The 16,657-nt window shown below is 47.7% G+C and overlaps 1 protein-coding gene and 1 pseudogene across 1 annotated transcript; both read left to right on the top strand.

The window, feature by feature from the left end:
* Window positions 1-2,975, top strand: part of LOC123099321 (histidine-containing phosphotransfer protein 2-like) — a 36,992-nt pseudogene extending 34,017 nt beyond the window's left edge.
* Window positions 2,976-12,296: 9,321 nt separating this feature from the next.
* On the top strand, window positions 12,297-15,109 carry LOC123099320 (histidine-containing phosphotransfer protein 2-like). The gene is made up of 6 exons (XM_044521497.1): window positions 12,297-12,519; window positions 12,605-12,741; window positions 12,829-12,897; window positions 13,810-13,881; window positions 14,314-14,386; window positions 14,788-15,109. Exons 1-6 carry the CDS (start codon window positions 12,460-12,462, stop codon window positions 14,821-14,823), a joined length of 447 nt encoding a protein of 148 aa, XP_044377432.1. The 5' UTR covers window positions 12,297-12,459; the 3' UTR covers window positions 14,824-15,109.
* Window positions 15,110-16,657: the final 1,548 nt, after the last annotated feature.

Below are 16,657 nucleotides of genomic sequence, written 5' to 3'. Positions count from 1 at the left end.
AGCCCGTCACCCACAGCCCAAGTACCGGCCTGGTGGCACCTTTGGCAAGGCCACTGACAGAATCTTAAACCCAACAAAACCCACGCAGAAAGCATTTTTGTGCTCAAAAGAAAAGGAAAACCACGCAGGAGCTAGGCACGGCAACCACACAGTTCACACACACAAAAGTAAAACAAGAGTATAGCAGACGAACGACAGAACCATCCAAAGAAGATGCCCTACACTCCATCTCCAGACCATCTAGCTGCACATTCATGCACTGCACGCACGCCATCTCCAAGGCTCCAAAGCTCGCCCGTTAATGGACAAGCAAGTATAGGTAACGTAGCACTCGCCGCCAAACGCTTCAGTGGGAGAGTCTCGTGCGTCCAGCCACATAAAGGTTTCCATCCCCTGGCTACTCCGCCACATCTTCCGATCAGCAGGTGATCCGGCCCCAGATCCGCTCCATCACATCCTCAACAATGGCAGCTGCCGCGATCAGGGCCCGGCTAGACAACCTTGTCACATCCATGTTCACCACGGTGAGTCCACCCCGTCGTCATCCCATCCCATGTACACCTCGGCCGTGTGGTTGTTCCGGTGGCTGGCTGACTCTCCTAGTTCATCTTCGCCTTCGATCTTGTCATGTGATTCATCTAGGGCATGCTGGACGAGAATTTCCAGCAACTGCGGTCGATGGAAGAGAATGGCACTGCAGCCCCGGGCTACGTCACCGAGATGATCAACCTCTTCATCAAAGACACCAAGAGGATCCTCAACGACATCGCCGGTCTGCTGTCCGCCCCCAATCCCTCCTCTCTTCCTCTGCTTCTGTTATCTGGGCTCGCTCGGGTACTCATCCATATTGTCTTCTCTGCTTTGCGATCCACAGGAACCAACCTGTGGTGGACTACGACATTGTGGACGTCCTCGTGCGTCAGCTCAAGGGGTGCAGCTACATGTATAATGAGGATAAACCCTTTCTTTCCCTGCTCAGTATTAACTGTACATATGGTTGTTTCTTTGTTGCATCCATATCGTGTGATTAAGACGTGTTTGTCATGGGCATGCCGTTCGTGGTGTCTGCGTTGTCGTGTAGCCATAATTATAGTTGCCGAATTTAGCTGTGCTCCATATAATGGATGTACCCGAATTAATCATTTGCTATTATGCGTAACACCCATGGTAGTTTTTCTGGTTTATCGGGGTGGTGTTGTTTGCAGCTGTCGTATACACTCAAGCATAAGAGCTGAGTCTAGTTGTGTTACACGCACAATTGTCGTTATTCCTGCCAACGGCAATGCTATTGCTCTGCAGGGAACACTTTGTCGTCTTGCGGACATTTTTGCTATAGTACTAACGAATCTATTAGTTAGCTAATGGAATATTCTAGGACGGCAATAAAAATTCTGGTTCTGCAAACATTTCTGGTATCCATGATTTGCTATATTCTATGTAACATCAATGGTCATTTTGCTGGTTGTCCACTATATCGATGTTGTTTCTTTTCCAATGTGTTGGCAATTTGGCATGGGGTGTGTACGTCATGGGCATGTGGCTCATGTCGATCGTGCTGTCATATAGCAATAATTAGAAGAGCCGGATTTAGTTGTGTGCTGTGTAATGTAATTGTTGATATTCGTGCCAACGTGATGGCTTGGCAAGTGAAACTTTGACGTGTTGTACATATCTCTAGTACTACTGATCTACTATCACATTAAATGCTAATGTTATTTATTTTTTGGATTAATCAAACAATATATTGTGTCTGACAACCTTGATAGGAAATGGCTCCTTCACAATATTATTATGATATCGCTAGTATGGTTATGTTGATCAGCATGCCACAATAGCGTTTAATAAGCATGAAAAATCCTTAGTGTCCTGATCTTACTCTTCTGTGTATGTATCAGTGTTGGTGCTAAGAAAGTGAACCTCTCCTGCATGCAATTCCGTCGGTTCTACGAGCCAAGAAGCAAAGAAAGGTCAGTACTTAGTACCTTATTATATATGTTGCACAATCATTATTACCAACACCATCTATATTTAGCTCATAGCCCTAACCTGCTCATTCACTTCATTTGCAACCACTGTATAGTTCTAGACTTATGTTTATAGCATGACTATGTCTGAGATGGCTAGAGTTTTTTTTTCAGACAGAGGTTATGCTTTCCGAACCACTGTTAGTTCAGTTCACTTGATTACTCTGTCCAGAATTTGACTGCGTGGTATGATTGCATTATTCCAGATGCCTCATGGCGTTGGCTCTTGCTTGGAATGAGTTCTGTGAAGTGCGCAGCAAGTTCGAGGCTATGATGCAGGTAGCCCCTTATATGCGTATGTTGGCTTTGACTTCCAACTTCTTACTAGTATCATAATCTAAAGATCGGACATGGTTCCTTTAAGATAAAAAAATAAAGAACTTAATCTCATTCTTGTTGCTGTTGATATTTATCTAGATATACTGTTTGGTTTCCGAGGTATCTAAAACGTTTATGTCTTAATTTGTGTCATCACGATTCAGTAGCTGTATGGGGTAGTTCTAAGCAATATAATTTCTTTGTTTCTCACCGTAAATTAAGCTTAGCCAAATACTGGAATAAGATATCAACCACCTTGTAACATGGATGATTTGTGAAACCTTGTGACTTGGCCATCAATATGTACCTTAGAAATGTCGTAATAATTAATCTATTGTTCTTTTGATGAAGCTGGAGGAGCAGATCGCAGCCTATGGTCCTAACTAGTAGCTATGGAAGGAAAAAGAGCGTAGCTCCATGTGATCCCTCCCATGACGGGGTGTATGTATCTCTCCAGATGTATACAATGTTCAATAGGTGTCTGGCTTTGGAGAGCGATTATGAAATAACATGAGGAATCTTGCGTAAGAACTCCAGTCTCGCAAGTCTTCAAAAAAACATTTTGTGATGTGTCAATGTCTCTGTCAACTCTATACCCGGTTGTGTCCGCTGGGCTGCCGCCCCATACAATATTTAAACTCTCTACCTGGTTGGTTTTGTACCGGTGAATTGGTTTTGTTGTATGTTGTGGGCTCTCCGATCTCTTTACTGTCTTTTGGAATGCCGGAATGCCGATGTCTCTCCTTGAGCAAGGGGAAAGGTTTTTGTCATTTCCCCATTGGGGGCATCATTCTTGGAGGTGTGCATCGACTCGAGGGACCAGTGGAACATTTCTGAGGTGGTGTGTGTTCCACGTGACACATCAATGACGCGGAGTCTCGATGGCGTGGCGCAGCAGGGTCTCAACGAAAGTTGCTTTAGGTTGGATGAGCATAGGGAGGTGGCCCTGTCTTGCGTCATTGCATCGTTGACGTCAGGCTTGGAAAGGTGAATGCGTTTTACGGTGTCCTGGACTAGGGGGTACTCACCACGTCATCTCCCGATCTGTTAGATTGGGCCGAGGACCCCCATGGCCGTATACTCATGGGCCAGTTCGGACAGCTGCCGCATACAAGGAAGATTCCACAAGACTTGATGATCAAGACAAGGACTCCTCCCCACCGGCGTATTCGGCTAGGACTCTTGTTATCCTAGGCCACTGGTGCATTATATAAACCGAGGCCAGGCTAGTCGATAGAAAAACAACAATCATACCATAGGCTAGCTTCTAGGGTTTAGCCTCTACGATCTCGTGGTAGATCAACTATTGTAATACTCATATCATCAAGATCAATCAACCAGGAAGTAGGGTATTACCTTCATCAAGAGGGCTCGAACCTGGGTAAACATTGTGTCCCCCGCCTCCTGTTACCATTAGCCTTAGACGCACAGTTCGGGACCCCTTACCCGAGATCCGCCGGTTTTGACACCGACATTGGTGCTTTCATTGAGAGCTCCGCTGTGTGATCGGCAAAAGGATCAATGGCTCGACTGCAGATAGACTGCGACATCGGCTTCTTTGTCACCGGTTCGGCTGGTCACCTTGGCTGGACCGAGGACTGCTCCCTACCTCCGATCATCATGTTCGGATGAGGGCCTTCATCAACATCAACTCCGATCTCTATCAAGATCATGGAGGAATCATCCAGGGAGCCCGGGGGATCAACGTCGACATTGCCCTCGGGCGACCGTGCTGTTTTTCTGGACAGCGAACTTGTATCCGCCGCCACCGCCTCCTCAAATGTCGTTTTAACGATTGCTTGGGTGGAATTGTGCGGAATTGAGTCTACAGAAACCCTGGAAAATTTCGTCGAGTTCCGATGGAGGAATCTCTGGCAATCCGCGATATACCGGAGCCCTGTCAAATCTGGACGGGAATCTGGACGAGTTTAGTGCGTGGTGTCCAGCTTCTAGCTCGGATGTTCTTTGGAAGATCCAACCGTTGAACGGCTGCGGAATTCCTATATCTACCATCCCTCAAAATTTCAGCTCGATCCGACCGTCCAAACTTCGGGAACATTCCGATTAGTGCATCACTTTTCGGATCTGTTTTCTGCGCGAAAACGAATCCGACCCGAGTTCGTCTTTTTTATGAACGGGATTTCGGACATCCTTTTTGAAGGAAGTTTTGTATGAGGATTGTGTTTTGTTCCCGAACACATCCCACTAACTTTAGAATCTTTTGAACATGATCTGCACCATCATGCTGGTGTCAAACCAGTCCGGCAATCTTGCTCCACGGCTGCCGACCTGCGCTAGACACGTCGTCACTTTGTTGAGCCGAGCTCAACTTCTTCGGATCATCATCTCGGCGAGCCGAACAGGAGTTCGGCATCGCGAAGGATAAATCATCACCAACATCGCCGCCCCATGGATTACACGGAGCGGGCACGCCGGCATCGTCGCACGGTCACTTCATCAAGCCGGCATTGACCACGTCACGAGTCACGACCTGCATTGGCAGGGCCACACTGTTGCTTTTTCAAGTCGATGTCCATCACGCCGACCTACTTCGACTCATCGGCTGACATCGAGACTTCAACACCTCGGCTGGACCGGGGGCTTCGCCATCTCTTCATCAACCTACTCCGGAGACTTCAGCTTCACCAGTCAACCGGCTTCGTCACGTTAGCTGGACCGGGGGCTTTGCCTCGACGAGCCAACCTTTACCAGCATCGCCATGCCGTCGCTTCACCGCCCATCAGGCAATGAGAATGCGGATCGAGTCCCAATTTTGGGAGTCACTTTTCTTTGGATTACTACAACAAATAAACCAGGTCCTATTAATCCTAGTATTTTTTGCTTGTTTGGGTTTATTTTTCCCAAGAAATTATTACTCTGGTTTGTCCATCATCTGTACACAGGTCTATCAAATGATGGCCGCATTAACGACGGTCGCGTGGTGGTTCGGTCAGTTTCCGTACATAGTCCGGCGAACGCAGCATCCGGAACTCGGACCGACCTGTGAATTCAGGCTTTGCCAAACCTTTACCGCATCACGCCGACGCCCAGCATCAACATTGACTTCGGCGCCAGGCCATATTCCTTTTATTACTCACTTTGCATAAATTATTTATTATGCAATATTTTTTAATTTATCATTATTATTATTATCCCCGGTTTGCACTATTTTTTGTGCACAGGTAAATGATTCGGGTTGGGCAGTGTTGTCACCTCGGCGTACTGACATACCACGGCTGGACGGGGGGCTTCGTCAACACCTCATTAACCCACGCCAGGGACTTCGGCGGCCTGCATTGGTCGCGCTATGTCATCTCTTCGGAGTGCCGAGTTCTTCGCTTGGCCCCATCGGGCTTGGGGGCTGAGACCTTGTCCTGCACCAAGGTCGGACCACGTCATCAATGCCGAACACATTAACCAGCTAAGTCACTTTGACGCTCAAAAACTCCCAGTTTTAAATTTTGTTTGATTCGACCAAGCATTATACCTTTTTGGCAAAAAGTGGCTTGTGAAAAACTTCCTTTTCGAAACTTTGTTTGTGACACACAAATTCAAATACCCCGTTTACTTGGGGCTTCCTTTATGAAGCTTTTCCTCTTGCATAAGATTATACTTGTACGGCTTCGTTCCTTGTTCGTGTATTACGCCACAATATGCACCATATTGACTTAAGCGATTTGCAAGCTGGGTTGCCTCGCTGCTGTGTTTACCCCCTACGTTCCCGATTGTTCGGCTAGGGAGTAAAGGGAGCACCTCTGCGATTTTCACGATCGGGTCATCCGAGCCGGACCTCGGACTGGGTGAAGCCGAAAGCTAGCGCTCTTATTGTTTTCAATTATGGTCGGCACACAACGGAACTCATGAGTACAAAAAATCTATTGCACAAGTCTCGTAGTAACAATGAGCACCGAAGAAAGGTATCGGTGGGGATACTATTTTCTTCGAAGATGCTTCTTACACTTCGTCAGTAATATATCATAAGTTCCCTGAGCGCGCTTTGTCTGTTACAGCCTTATGGCCTGATTACCTGGTTATTGGAAACACCGTCGATATTCTCGACACGTGGAGTACATAACACTTTTCGGCCCTTGACCGAAGAGGGAGAAGCCGACGGTCGGTTAAGACGCGTATAAAGTTCGGCTGAACACAGATATGATATAAGTACTTTGGTACATACATTCATTATACATAAAATTCTTTTACCCAAGTCACTTGGGGGCTCTTAAATTTATATGAGCTGTTTTATAATAAGTGTTCTTCTTCTTATTCGTTGCAATTTGTTTTATTTATCACTCCTTTTTTCGACACGAGTGTGTGGTCACAAGCCGGGGAGCCTAATTTCTCTCTCAAAGCCGCTAGTGTTTAGTTTGCTAAGCTGGCCTAACGAGAAGTACTCCGCCTTCGGGATAGGAGGTTGAAGCCGTAGGCTGACCCACTTGAGGTCTTGAGATAAGATGTGTCATGATAAAGCACGACAGAAGCACCTTTTTTTTTCTAAGACCAATTTTCGATTTGGCACCGAACACTTGATCTAGTTCGGGCGTCCAATTTTTACTGAAGTTTTCGGTTTTCCAAGCCTATGGCACTTTTAAACTATTTGTGTGTTTCCAGCATTAGTCTAGTAGTGCGGCGCCGGACACATTTAGGGATTCGACAAAAACATTCTCGGACATTGCTGTATATGCACCGGTTTCGAATTACGTCTTTGGTCAATAGTTGGGTTGCCCGGCTCCTGTGCTTGCCTCCTACGTTCCGCTTTGTTCGGCTAGGTGCACAACGGGAGAACCACTGCGATTGTGCTTCCAGCTAGCATGGTTAAGCGCCTCAGTGGAGAAAGCCGAAAACTGACTATCACAATAAGCGTAAACTGGTCAGCGATCTGATGACTGTGTTAAATGACGGGCCGTTCATAATATTGGCCGAAGTGTTTATGGCTTGACCTCGACTGTCGCCGAACACTAACCGGAGGCTAGTAACTGGCCTTCCAACTTTAAGCTCCTATGACTAAGTGAAAGTTATAAAGCCCGCATATCTGACTGCTTCGTTTCTGTTAGTGCGGAAACACCCTGCGTGGTATCTACCAAGGGGTAGAAGCCGACGATGGGCCACTTTCAACTGATAAACGGTCGCAATGGAGTCAAAATAATGATGTAAAGTACTTGGATACATAGAATCATTACACATAATCTGTGATTTTACTCTGGATATCGATCCTTAATTCGGCCACACGTGCCCACATTAAGGCTCGGGGGCTACTGGGCTTCATGCTCATTATTTATAAATATTAAAGGGGCACATTGATCCCCTGATCTGGTGTTGCCACCCGACCAGTGTCTCGGGGGCTACTGCATTGCCTATTCAATGCAGAACATCCAAAGGGCTCAGTGTTCGGCTTGATCGAATTATGGGAAAGCGCGTCTTCGGACAACAATAAGTACCATCTGGACCTATCTGGCATCAAGCTCAGGGGCCCGTACGCTGATCTTTATTATATATTACACATCGTTTCTATTCCTACGTATGCTGCCGAGCTAGGAGTTGATACTCAGGCCGATTTCGCAAATCGACCTGAGTCTCAGGGGCTACTAGGATCAGCAGTTTTATGTTTTCCTTCAGGTGCATCTCGGGTTTTAGACCGACACACACCTTGAGGGCTACTGGATATACATATACTGGCTATATATCTCGGCAGAGAATAAATTGCACCAATCAGAAATATTCGCAAAAAATCAGCCCGCGGTCGGGGTGGCGCACCACTTTGGAAGCAGTCTGGCATAAAGCTCGGGCGCCAGTGGCTGGCTCCATAGAGGGCATTTCCGGCATTAGGCACAGCTAAACTCCTTCAACTTTTTAGAACCAAGGTGGTCTATGACACTTCGGATACAGCCCGGCGTTGGTGCTCGGCTGCAAAATATACCTCGAATACAGTCCGGCGTTGGGGCTTGGACGCAAGAGGACACTGCCGCCCAGGAACAACTTCAAACCCGAGGTGTGGCATAAAAATAACAAGGCATTGATAAAGGCCAGAAACTTAAAGGGGCTCCTCGGATACCCGACGTGTAAACTCGTCGAATGCATTTTGGCGATCCTCAAGATCGAAGATGGGAAGATTTGTTGAACCAGTTTTCAAGACCGACGACCGAAGATGAAGAACAGTTCGGAAGAATCGAGGAGCGTCCCTAACTTGAAGACCGGTTCAGGGGGCTACTGACGGTGTCCTGAACTAGGCGGTACTCACCACGTCATCTCCCGATCTGTTAGATTGGGCCGAGGACCCCATGGCCGTACACTCATGGGCCAGTTCGTACAGCTGCCGCATACAAGGAAGATTCCACAAGACTTGGTGATCAAGACAAGGACTCCTGTCCACCGGCGTATTCGGCTAGGACTCTTGTTATCCTAGGCCTCTGGTGCATTATATAAACCGAGGCTAGGCTAGTCGATAGAAAAACAACAATCATACCATAGGCTAGCTTCTAGGGTTTAGCCTCTACGATCTCGTGGTAGATCAACTCTTGTAATACTCATATCATCAAGATCAATCAAGCAGGAAGTAGGGTATTACCTCCATCGAGAGGGCCCGAACCTAGGTAAACATCGTGTCCCCCGCCTCCTGTTACCATTAGGCTTAGACACACAGTTCGGGACTCCCTACCCGAGATCCGCCGGTTTTGACACCGAGAGCGTTCGTGCCTACTCTAAAGATGAATCGACAGGAGTCAGTGGCGGCGGCCTTTGCAGCGTGCGCATGCGGTGCCCGCTGAGACTCCGTTGGACCGGTCTGTGGCCCCGATGCGCTGCTTCTCGGCTTTGTTGAGGCCTCCGGTTTTAGATGTTAGGATGGGGTGTGAGGTCTGGGTAGAAGCCCCAGCCATGTGCATCCCCTTTCATCAAGTTTATAGGAGCAGCGACAGATGTTGCCAGCAAGGTGACTTTAGTCTTATTTGTATTACTTTGTAAGGACTTTGTGAATAATTAATAAAATTACTATATGTGCCTCCCTTATGCAGAGGCCGGGGGTCATCTTCCTTTTCGAAAAAAGGAAAGGGCAGCAAAAAAAACCATGTCATTTTCAGTTCAAGATTATATCCGAAGATATAAATATGTGTTTGGAACTAATGGTACAATAGGCGAGTCAACTAGTGCTTGGAATCTGCATTTGTTGCTTTGTTCACAATTATCCGAAGAAATGGGATACAATTATCCGAAGAAATGGGATGATTGACTCGCCATGGCCGAATTTGGGTACAGCACCTCATACCACTCCACCCTTAAATCAACACCATTTGAAGCCATCTACGGGAACAAGCCTCGCTTATTCGGACTTAACAACATCGTTGACGAGGCAGTGACTGATCTAGCGGCTGCACAACATCTGAACCAAGGTCGACAACAAATGAAGGACAAGGCTGACTATTGTCGCTCGGATAGAGTATTTTGTTGTTCGAGACTGGGTTTATTTAATGTTTCAGTTGTATGCCTGGTCATCCGTCGCGCCGCGCGCTAACCACAAGTTAGCTTTTCGCAATTTTGTCCCTTTTAGGTATTGCATCACGTGGACGTGTTGGCATATAAAATGGACTTGCCTAAACAATCTCGTATTCACCCAGTCAAACATGTCTCCGCAACTGCAAGCTGGTATGCCGCCATCCACTACCATGCAGCCGGAGCTGCCGATTCTCGATGTTGTCCTCCTTAGGTTCCAGCTATCAACAACCATCCCTGATCGATGCAGGTGCAGAGGGGTCATCACTAGGTAGAGCAAGCCTAATCAACTAATCCGGCATCCTGGCATCACTTGCATCTTGGGAAGACGTGATTCCTCTGAAGGCATGGCCCCCTCGAGCATTGTCTTGGGGTCAAGCCAAATCTAAAGGGGAGGGGAATGTCACACGAACTACTGCATGAGGCATTTCATGAGAAGCCTAAGACTGGCCCATTCATCCCAAGCGACGTCGACGAAGCCCAACTCGAAGTTCACAGGAGACAGCTGGGTCCGACATAAGCGTCGTTCTCGTGTAAGTGTAGGCATCGAAGAACTAGGCTATTGGCTGGGCGCCGCTGAGCCTTTTTTAAAGGGGGATTACCCCAGCCTCTCCGCTGATCTTCTACTTCTCCCATCCGCTGGCTCTAATTTCTTGGGATAACCAATTATTGCTGCCTGCTAAATTTGTTGATTGGTGATGATGCTCCATGAGCCACCACTAAACTTGTTCATCTGAAACGCATGACGCTGATCTCCATGTTTTAGAGAGATGCCATCATGGCCGGCCAGTGGAGCACCGACATGTGGTCATAGCGAGTGGCGGAGCTTGAAAGAAAGAGTTGGGCAGGCCACATTGAAGAAGAGTAGAACTTAAAAAAAAATTATATCATGAGCACATGTTACAAGATGGAGAGAGCACATATGTGTATATATGTAAATGCTTCTATTCCAAAAAGTCAGTTCAACCATGAAAACTGTTAAGTTACTACTCCGATCCTTTTTGCTTCTAAAATCAACTCTCCGATCCTTTTTGCTTCTAAAATATGCGATGGCATCTTCGTGGTTGTAGTTCTTCTGGATTCCACCCTCTACGTAAACTAACAGGTTATTAGCAAGATTTTAATCTTCCATCTTATTGCCTAATCTTGTCTTAATGGCCTTCATACTAGAAAATACACGTTCAACCCTCTGTCCAGAAACTAAAAGGGTAATGAACAAAAGAAGTAACTCGTCAATCAAATCGTAGAGCACAGTAGGCCTTTTACTCTCAGTCCCCTGCTTGACATGTTGCCGTGTTGGAGCCTTGGAATGGAGTTGGAGGCTTGGAGCAGACAGCCGCAGGAATGGTTGGGAGGTAGCAGGACATGGTGAGGCGAGATCTCGGCGGGCAGCACTGCGGTGGTTACTCCGCGAGATGGCGGGCGGCGCGCTCCGGGGGGCGGTGCTCCCTGTCCACGGCCATCAGGCGCGGCTACATGCTGAAAGGATGGGATTTATGGACGATATGACTATTTCGTGCGGTGCATGCATGAGACGAGGAGAGAGGGGATGTTTTGCATGTGGGTGTGTGGGATAGGTTAGGTAGACACATAGGTAAAAATATTTGGTCAAATTCCTGGGCGGGCCATGGCCCAGGTCAGCCCCTACAGAGCTCCGCCCTTTGTCATAGCCTTGATCGGGTGCTCATCTTGCTGCAGCTTTTTGAACCGGGCTAATCCCCTTGCCATTATACTGTATATCATAACGAAAATACACAGCTGATCCCCTTGCAATTGAGACATCCACCATGGTGCGAAAACCGAGCGGCACCACACTATCATAACAGAATCTGCTAGCTACCTCACTAGGATTCACTCAGTGTAGATTCGGTGGCGGATTCAAGGTACAGATACAATCTCAAGCGTGCTAAAAATCAAACAGCAAGAAAGGGGAAGGAGTTCTGAGCAGGAGGTGGAGAACGAGCCTCTGCCGTGCCATTCCGTGGCCGTGATCCTTCTGGATGCCTGATCAATCCATGGCTCTCGTGACCTTTTTTTTTGTTGAGAAATCCTCCCGTCACCCACAGATGCAAGGCCGCTCATAGGATCAATCTTAAACCTAACAAAACGTGCCCACGCAGGGGCCAAGCATGCACGAGAACCAGACACCAGTTCACACACGAAAGTACGTAAAAACAAGACCATCGGGACAGAACCATCCAAAGAAGATGCACTACTCCATCTCCACATCGATCATCTGGATGCAGCTGGCCTCCTCAACCTGTAGCTGTAGCTCCATTCATGCACTGCACGCATGCCCGCTCGTTCATGCATGGCCAAGCAAGCAGAGGTAACGTAGCACTCGCCGCCAAAAGCTTCCGCGGGAGAGGCGATCTGGCTGCATCCGGCGTCGTCCACCTTGTAGCTAGTTAATGGCTCCCAGCCGTGCCTGTAGTGTTAATGGTGGCACTCCCAGCCAAACGTCTCCGCGGGCAGAGCCTCGTGCTTCCAGATATATAAGGGGCTCCGTCGACCCGAAACACCCTCCAACTCTCCCTCGACCACTCCGCCACCGGCACCACAGCTTCCATCGGATCGGATCCCTTCGCCACCTGCTCTCCCCCCACCCCCCCTCCCCCCCAGATCTCTCGCCATGTCGGCCGCCGCGCTTAGGGCCCGACTGAACAACCATGTCACTTCAATGTTCGCCACGGTGAGTCCATCCCCATCTAGATCCGGTGTGCTTGTGGGCTGACGGCCTAGCTGTGCCTTCTCGTGATGTGATGTGATTCATGTAGGATACGGTGGACGAGTATTTCCAGTACCTGCAGTCGGTGGACGAGGACGGCAGCTCAGCGCCGGGCTTGGTTGCCGAGGTCATCAACCTCTTCATCGGCGACGCCAACAGCATCCTCAACGGCATCGCCAGCCTGCTGTCTGCCCCCAATCCCTCCTCTCTCCATCTGCTTTCATCATCTCATCTTGGGTATTGATTTCATCCGATCTGCTTTGCGATTCGCAGGAACCAGACCATGGTAGATTTCAACAAGGTCGACGACCTGGTGCATCAGCTCAAGGGCTGCAGCTGCAGGTGATGATGATAAGCCCTTGTCTTTCTCCCGCCCATTTATAACTACTGTATGTTTGTTCTCCGCCGCATCGATGTCAGTTTGATTTAGATGTGTTTGTCTTGGGCAAGCAGTTTATGTTGTCATTTAAGTTGTCATGTAGTCATAGGTAGAAGTGTCGAGTTTGCTTTTGTTTCATGTAATGGAAGTACAGATATCCATGCATCACGCGCATGGTAGTTTTCTGGTGTGTCCACATTTATGTTCGGATGTGTCGGCGTGGTATCGTTTGCGGCTGTCGGATACACAAAAGTATAAGATCTGAGTTCAGTTGTGTTACACATGGAATTATCACTATTCGTGCCATAGCGATGCTATAGCTCTTCAAGGAATACTTTGTCGTCTTGAGGACATTTCTAGTGCTATTTTTTTTAGCTAATGGCAATTTTCTAGACTGGCAATGAAGACTTATTGTTTTGTAAACATTTATTATAGTATCAATGAGCGGCTATTCTACGTAATGCCAATGGTCATTTTTCTAGCTTGTCCACTTTATTGATGTTGTTTTTATTCGGATGAGTTGGCACGGGGTGTGTACTTTATGGGCATGCGGCTCGTGTCGTTCGCACTATCGCATAGCTGTAATTAGAAAAGACGAATTTAGTTGTCCTTTTTTTGTAATTAAATCATCGATAGTCACACAAATGTTACTGTTCGACAAGTGAAATTTTAACGTGTTGTAAATATATCAGGTACTACATGTACAGTTGCATTTAAGGCTACTGTTATTTATTTTTCTGGTTGATCAAACAATTTATTGTGCTGACAAACATTAGACAAATGGCTCCTTGAGAACATTATTTTTACAGCCGTAGCGTTTAACGAGTTTAAGAAAATTCTAGTATTCTGATCTTGCTCTTTTTGGCATGTATCAGTGTTGGTGCTAAGAAAGTGAACCTCTCCTGCATGCACTTCCATCAGTTCATTGAGGCAAGAAGCAAAGAAGGGTCAGTATACTAAGTACTTTATTATATATGTTGCACAATAATTATTCATTTGGTAGCTTACTATATATGTTGCACAATAATTATTCTCCACACTCTGCATTCTTCACATTCTGTATGTAAACCTGCGGGCTAATTTCCTCTTTTATACCACTATACTATGTCCATATCAATCTTATTATTTTTATAAGGACTAGCGTTCACTTTATTTGCAACCATGTGATGGTAGAACTCGGTTCATTATCTGAATATGCCTCTTTGATTATTCTCTTGGTACTTGTTAGTTCTAGACTTACGTTTATAGCATGACTAAGTCTGAGATGGCTCGAGGTATTTTTTCCATGCACAGGCTTACGATTTTCGAACCATGGCAGTTCAGTTTGCTTAATTATTCTCTCCAGAATTTGACAATGTGGTATTTTTGCATTATTCCAGGTGCCTCATGGCGTTGGCTCTTCTTACGAATGAGTTCTGCGATGTGCGCGACAAGTTCCAGACCATGATGCAGGTAGCCCCTTATGTGCCTATGTTGGCTTTTGACTTCCAACTTCTGACTAGTGTCATGCTCTACAAATCGGTCATGTAATGTTTAATTTGAAGATAAAAAGGAAAAAATGGGATCTCATTCTTTTTGCTATTGATATTTATCTTGTTATACTGTTTGGTTTCTTAAGTATCTGAAATGCTTTTGCCTCAATTTTCGTCAACACATTTCTGTAGCTATATTGGGTTGTTTTAAGCCATATAATTTATTTGTTTCTCAACGTAAAATTAGCTTGGCGAAGGGCCGGAATAAGATACCGACCACGTTGTAACATTGCTGATTTTTGAATCCTTGTGACTTGACAAACATTATGCGCAGTGCCTTAGGCATGTTGTAATCATTACTCTGTTCTTCTTTTGATGCAGCTGGAGCAGCAGATCGCGGCATGTGGTCCTAAGTAGTAGCAACCGAAGCAAAAAGAGCATAGCCCCGTGTGATCCCACCCATGATGGGGTGTATTTATCTCTGAAGGCGCAAACAATGTTCAACATGTGTCTGGCTTTCAGGCGGTTATAAAATAAGATGATGAATCTTGTGTAGGAACTCTAGTCTGGCAAATCTTCAAAAAAAATCGTTGTCATGTGTCTATGTCTCTTTCAAGTCTATATCAGGTTGTACCCGCTGGGCTTCCCCGGCCCATGCAATTTGTGAACTCTTTACCTGGTTGGTTGGTTAATGGTGTCTTCATTGTTGCCTCTCTCGTATGTTTACTGTCTTTCGGGATGCTGGTGCCTCTCCTTGAGCAAGGGGATATGTTTGTTGGTTCTCTAAAACTACACTAGAGTGAGTGCATGTCTTGAGATTAGAAGTCCTATGTTGGCTAGTACAATGTGAGTGGCGCTGGTTGGCCTCCACAACTATCAGAACCTCTGGAAAAAAAAAGACTCGTTACAGTTCCCTCCCACGTGGCCATCACAGACGGTTTGTTGATGACGGACCGGGTGAACGGGGCGATTACGCCTCCGCCGCCGGAGGGTGACGGCTCCCCGGCACCACTCATTATGTGCCTATAGTACCGGAGCTGGTTGAGCTGATGCGGTGGAAGGCCTTGTTCTCCTTCGTCGGGGGAACGGAAGATCGCCATGGGGGAATCCTCAATCTTCACCCTCCGTCGCGGTGGATTACGGTGAGAGATCTATAGGAGGACATTCTCGCGGGGCAGTACCTGTGGGGAGATGAGGGTGTGCTGGAGAGCGGACACATAGTGATCGACGTTTTCGTGATCTTTATTGGTTGTTCGATCGCGTAGGAGCGGCGGCGTGAGTCCGATCCGATAGATATCGTGGATCTTCATACGACATCTCCGGCAGCGGAATTGAAGGGAATGGTTTCTCGGTTGGCGGCGGTGGATCCAAATCCCGAGCCCGATCTCCGGCAGATCGGGGGCCATTTCTGGGTTTTCGCGGAGGCGGACGAGGACGAAGACTTAGTGTGTGATTTCAAGGCCGCCGTGACGCTGCAGATCGTGTCGCAGCTGTCCATGTCGTCGTCGATGCCGGAGGTGTGTTGTGGTGGCCACAGGGAAGACGGCAAGGTGACGGGACCTCACGGTGGCACACTTGGAAGGTCGTCGGCATCGATGATCAAGCCTTGGAAAGGGCCGATTCCCAAGGTAAGTCTCCCACAAATTATGTTCTCAGATTGTGTATTGCTGGATTCTTGGACGATGGTTACAAGAAAAAAGAAGAAGGGCCGCGCGGCGGTGCAGCCGCCAGCGCCAGTGGTTGTCTGGACTGAGGAGATCCAAGCGGCAAGGGTGGCTCATTTGAATCTGCTGCTGGGCCAATGTGGGTCAGAGGCAGGAATCGCAATCTTGGGCTCGACTGATACTGGGTATATGGCCTAGTATGCAGCCCAGGCCGTCGGCCTAGTGGGCGCTGTCCCAGTGACGTTGCATGCGAATGCATTGGATCGCGTGCATTCTCATGCACATCCGGTCTCTAGGGTTCGACATATTACTCGCCCTGGTTTTCCTTCGCTAAGGCAGTGGCACGCTACTAGGATCTCGTCGGCACCTGCGGTTGCGGCGGTAACCATGGCCAGCCGCGGGAACGGGCAGCCACCGCGGCCTAGAATCGATAGTTCACAGCGGCCCGCATCACCTGGTAGGGACGGGCGGGCATCGGCCATGAGCGCCGCTGCTTAAGGAGGTGGCTGAAGTCGTGACTTCAGCTCGGGCCAGGAGTTCTATGGTCCCTCGGACGACGGCCGCAATCCTCCCCGCGGACACTGGGG

The sequence above is a fragment of the Triticum aestivum genome, chromosome 4D (genome assembly GCF_018294505.1).
Source record: "Triticum aestivum cultivar Chinese Spring chromosome 4D, IWGSC CS RefSeq v2.1, whole genome shotgun sequence".
Taxonomy (NCBI): domain Eukaryota; kingdom Viridiplantae; phylum Streptophyta; class Magnoliopsida; order Poales; family Poaceae; genus Triticum; species Triticum aestivum.
This window is presented reverse-complemented; position numbering and strand designations above follow the sequence as displayed.

Coding starts and splice junctions, on each gene's coding strand:
- LOC123099320 (XM_044521497.1), top strand. CDS start 12,460: ATGTCGGCCGCCGCGCTTAGGGCCCGACTGAACAACCATGTCACTTCA. Junction 12,742..12,828: donor AACGGCATCGCCAGCCTGCT/GTCTGCCCCCAA, acceptor TGCGATTCGCAG/GAACCAGACCATGGTAGATT. Junction 12,898..13,809: donor CTCAAGGGCTGCAGCTGCAG/GTGATGATGATA, acceptor GGCATGTATCAG/TGTTGGTGCTAAGAAAGTGA.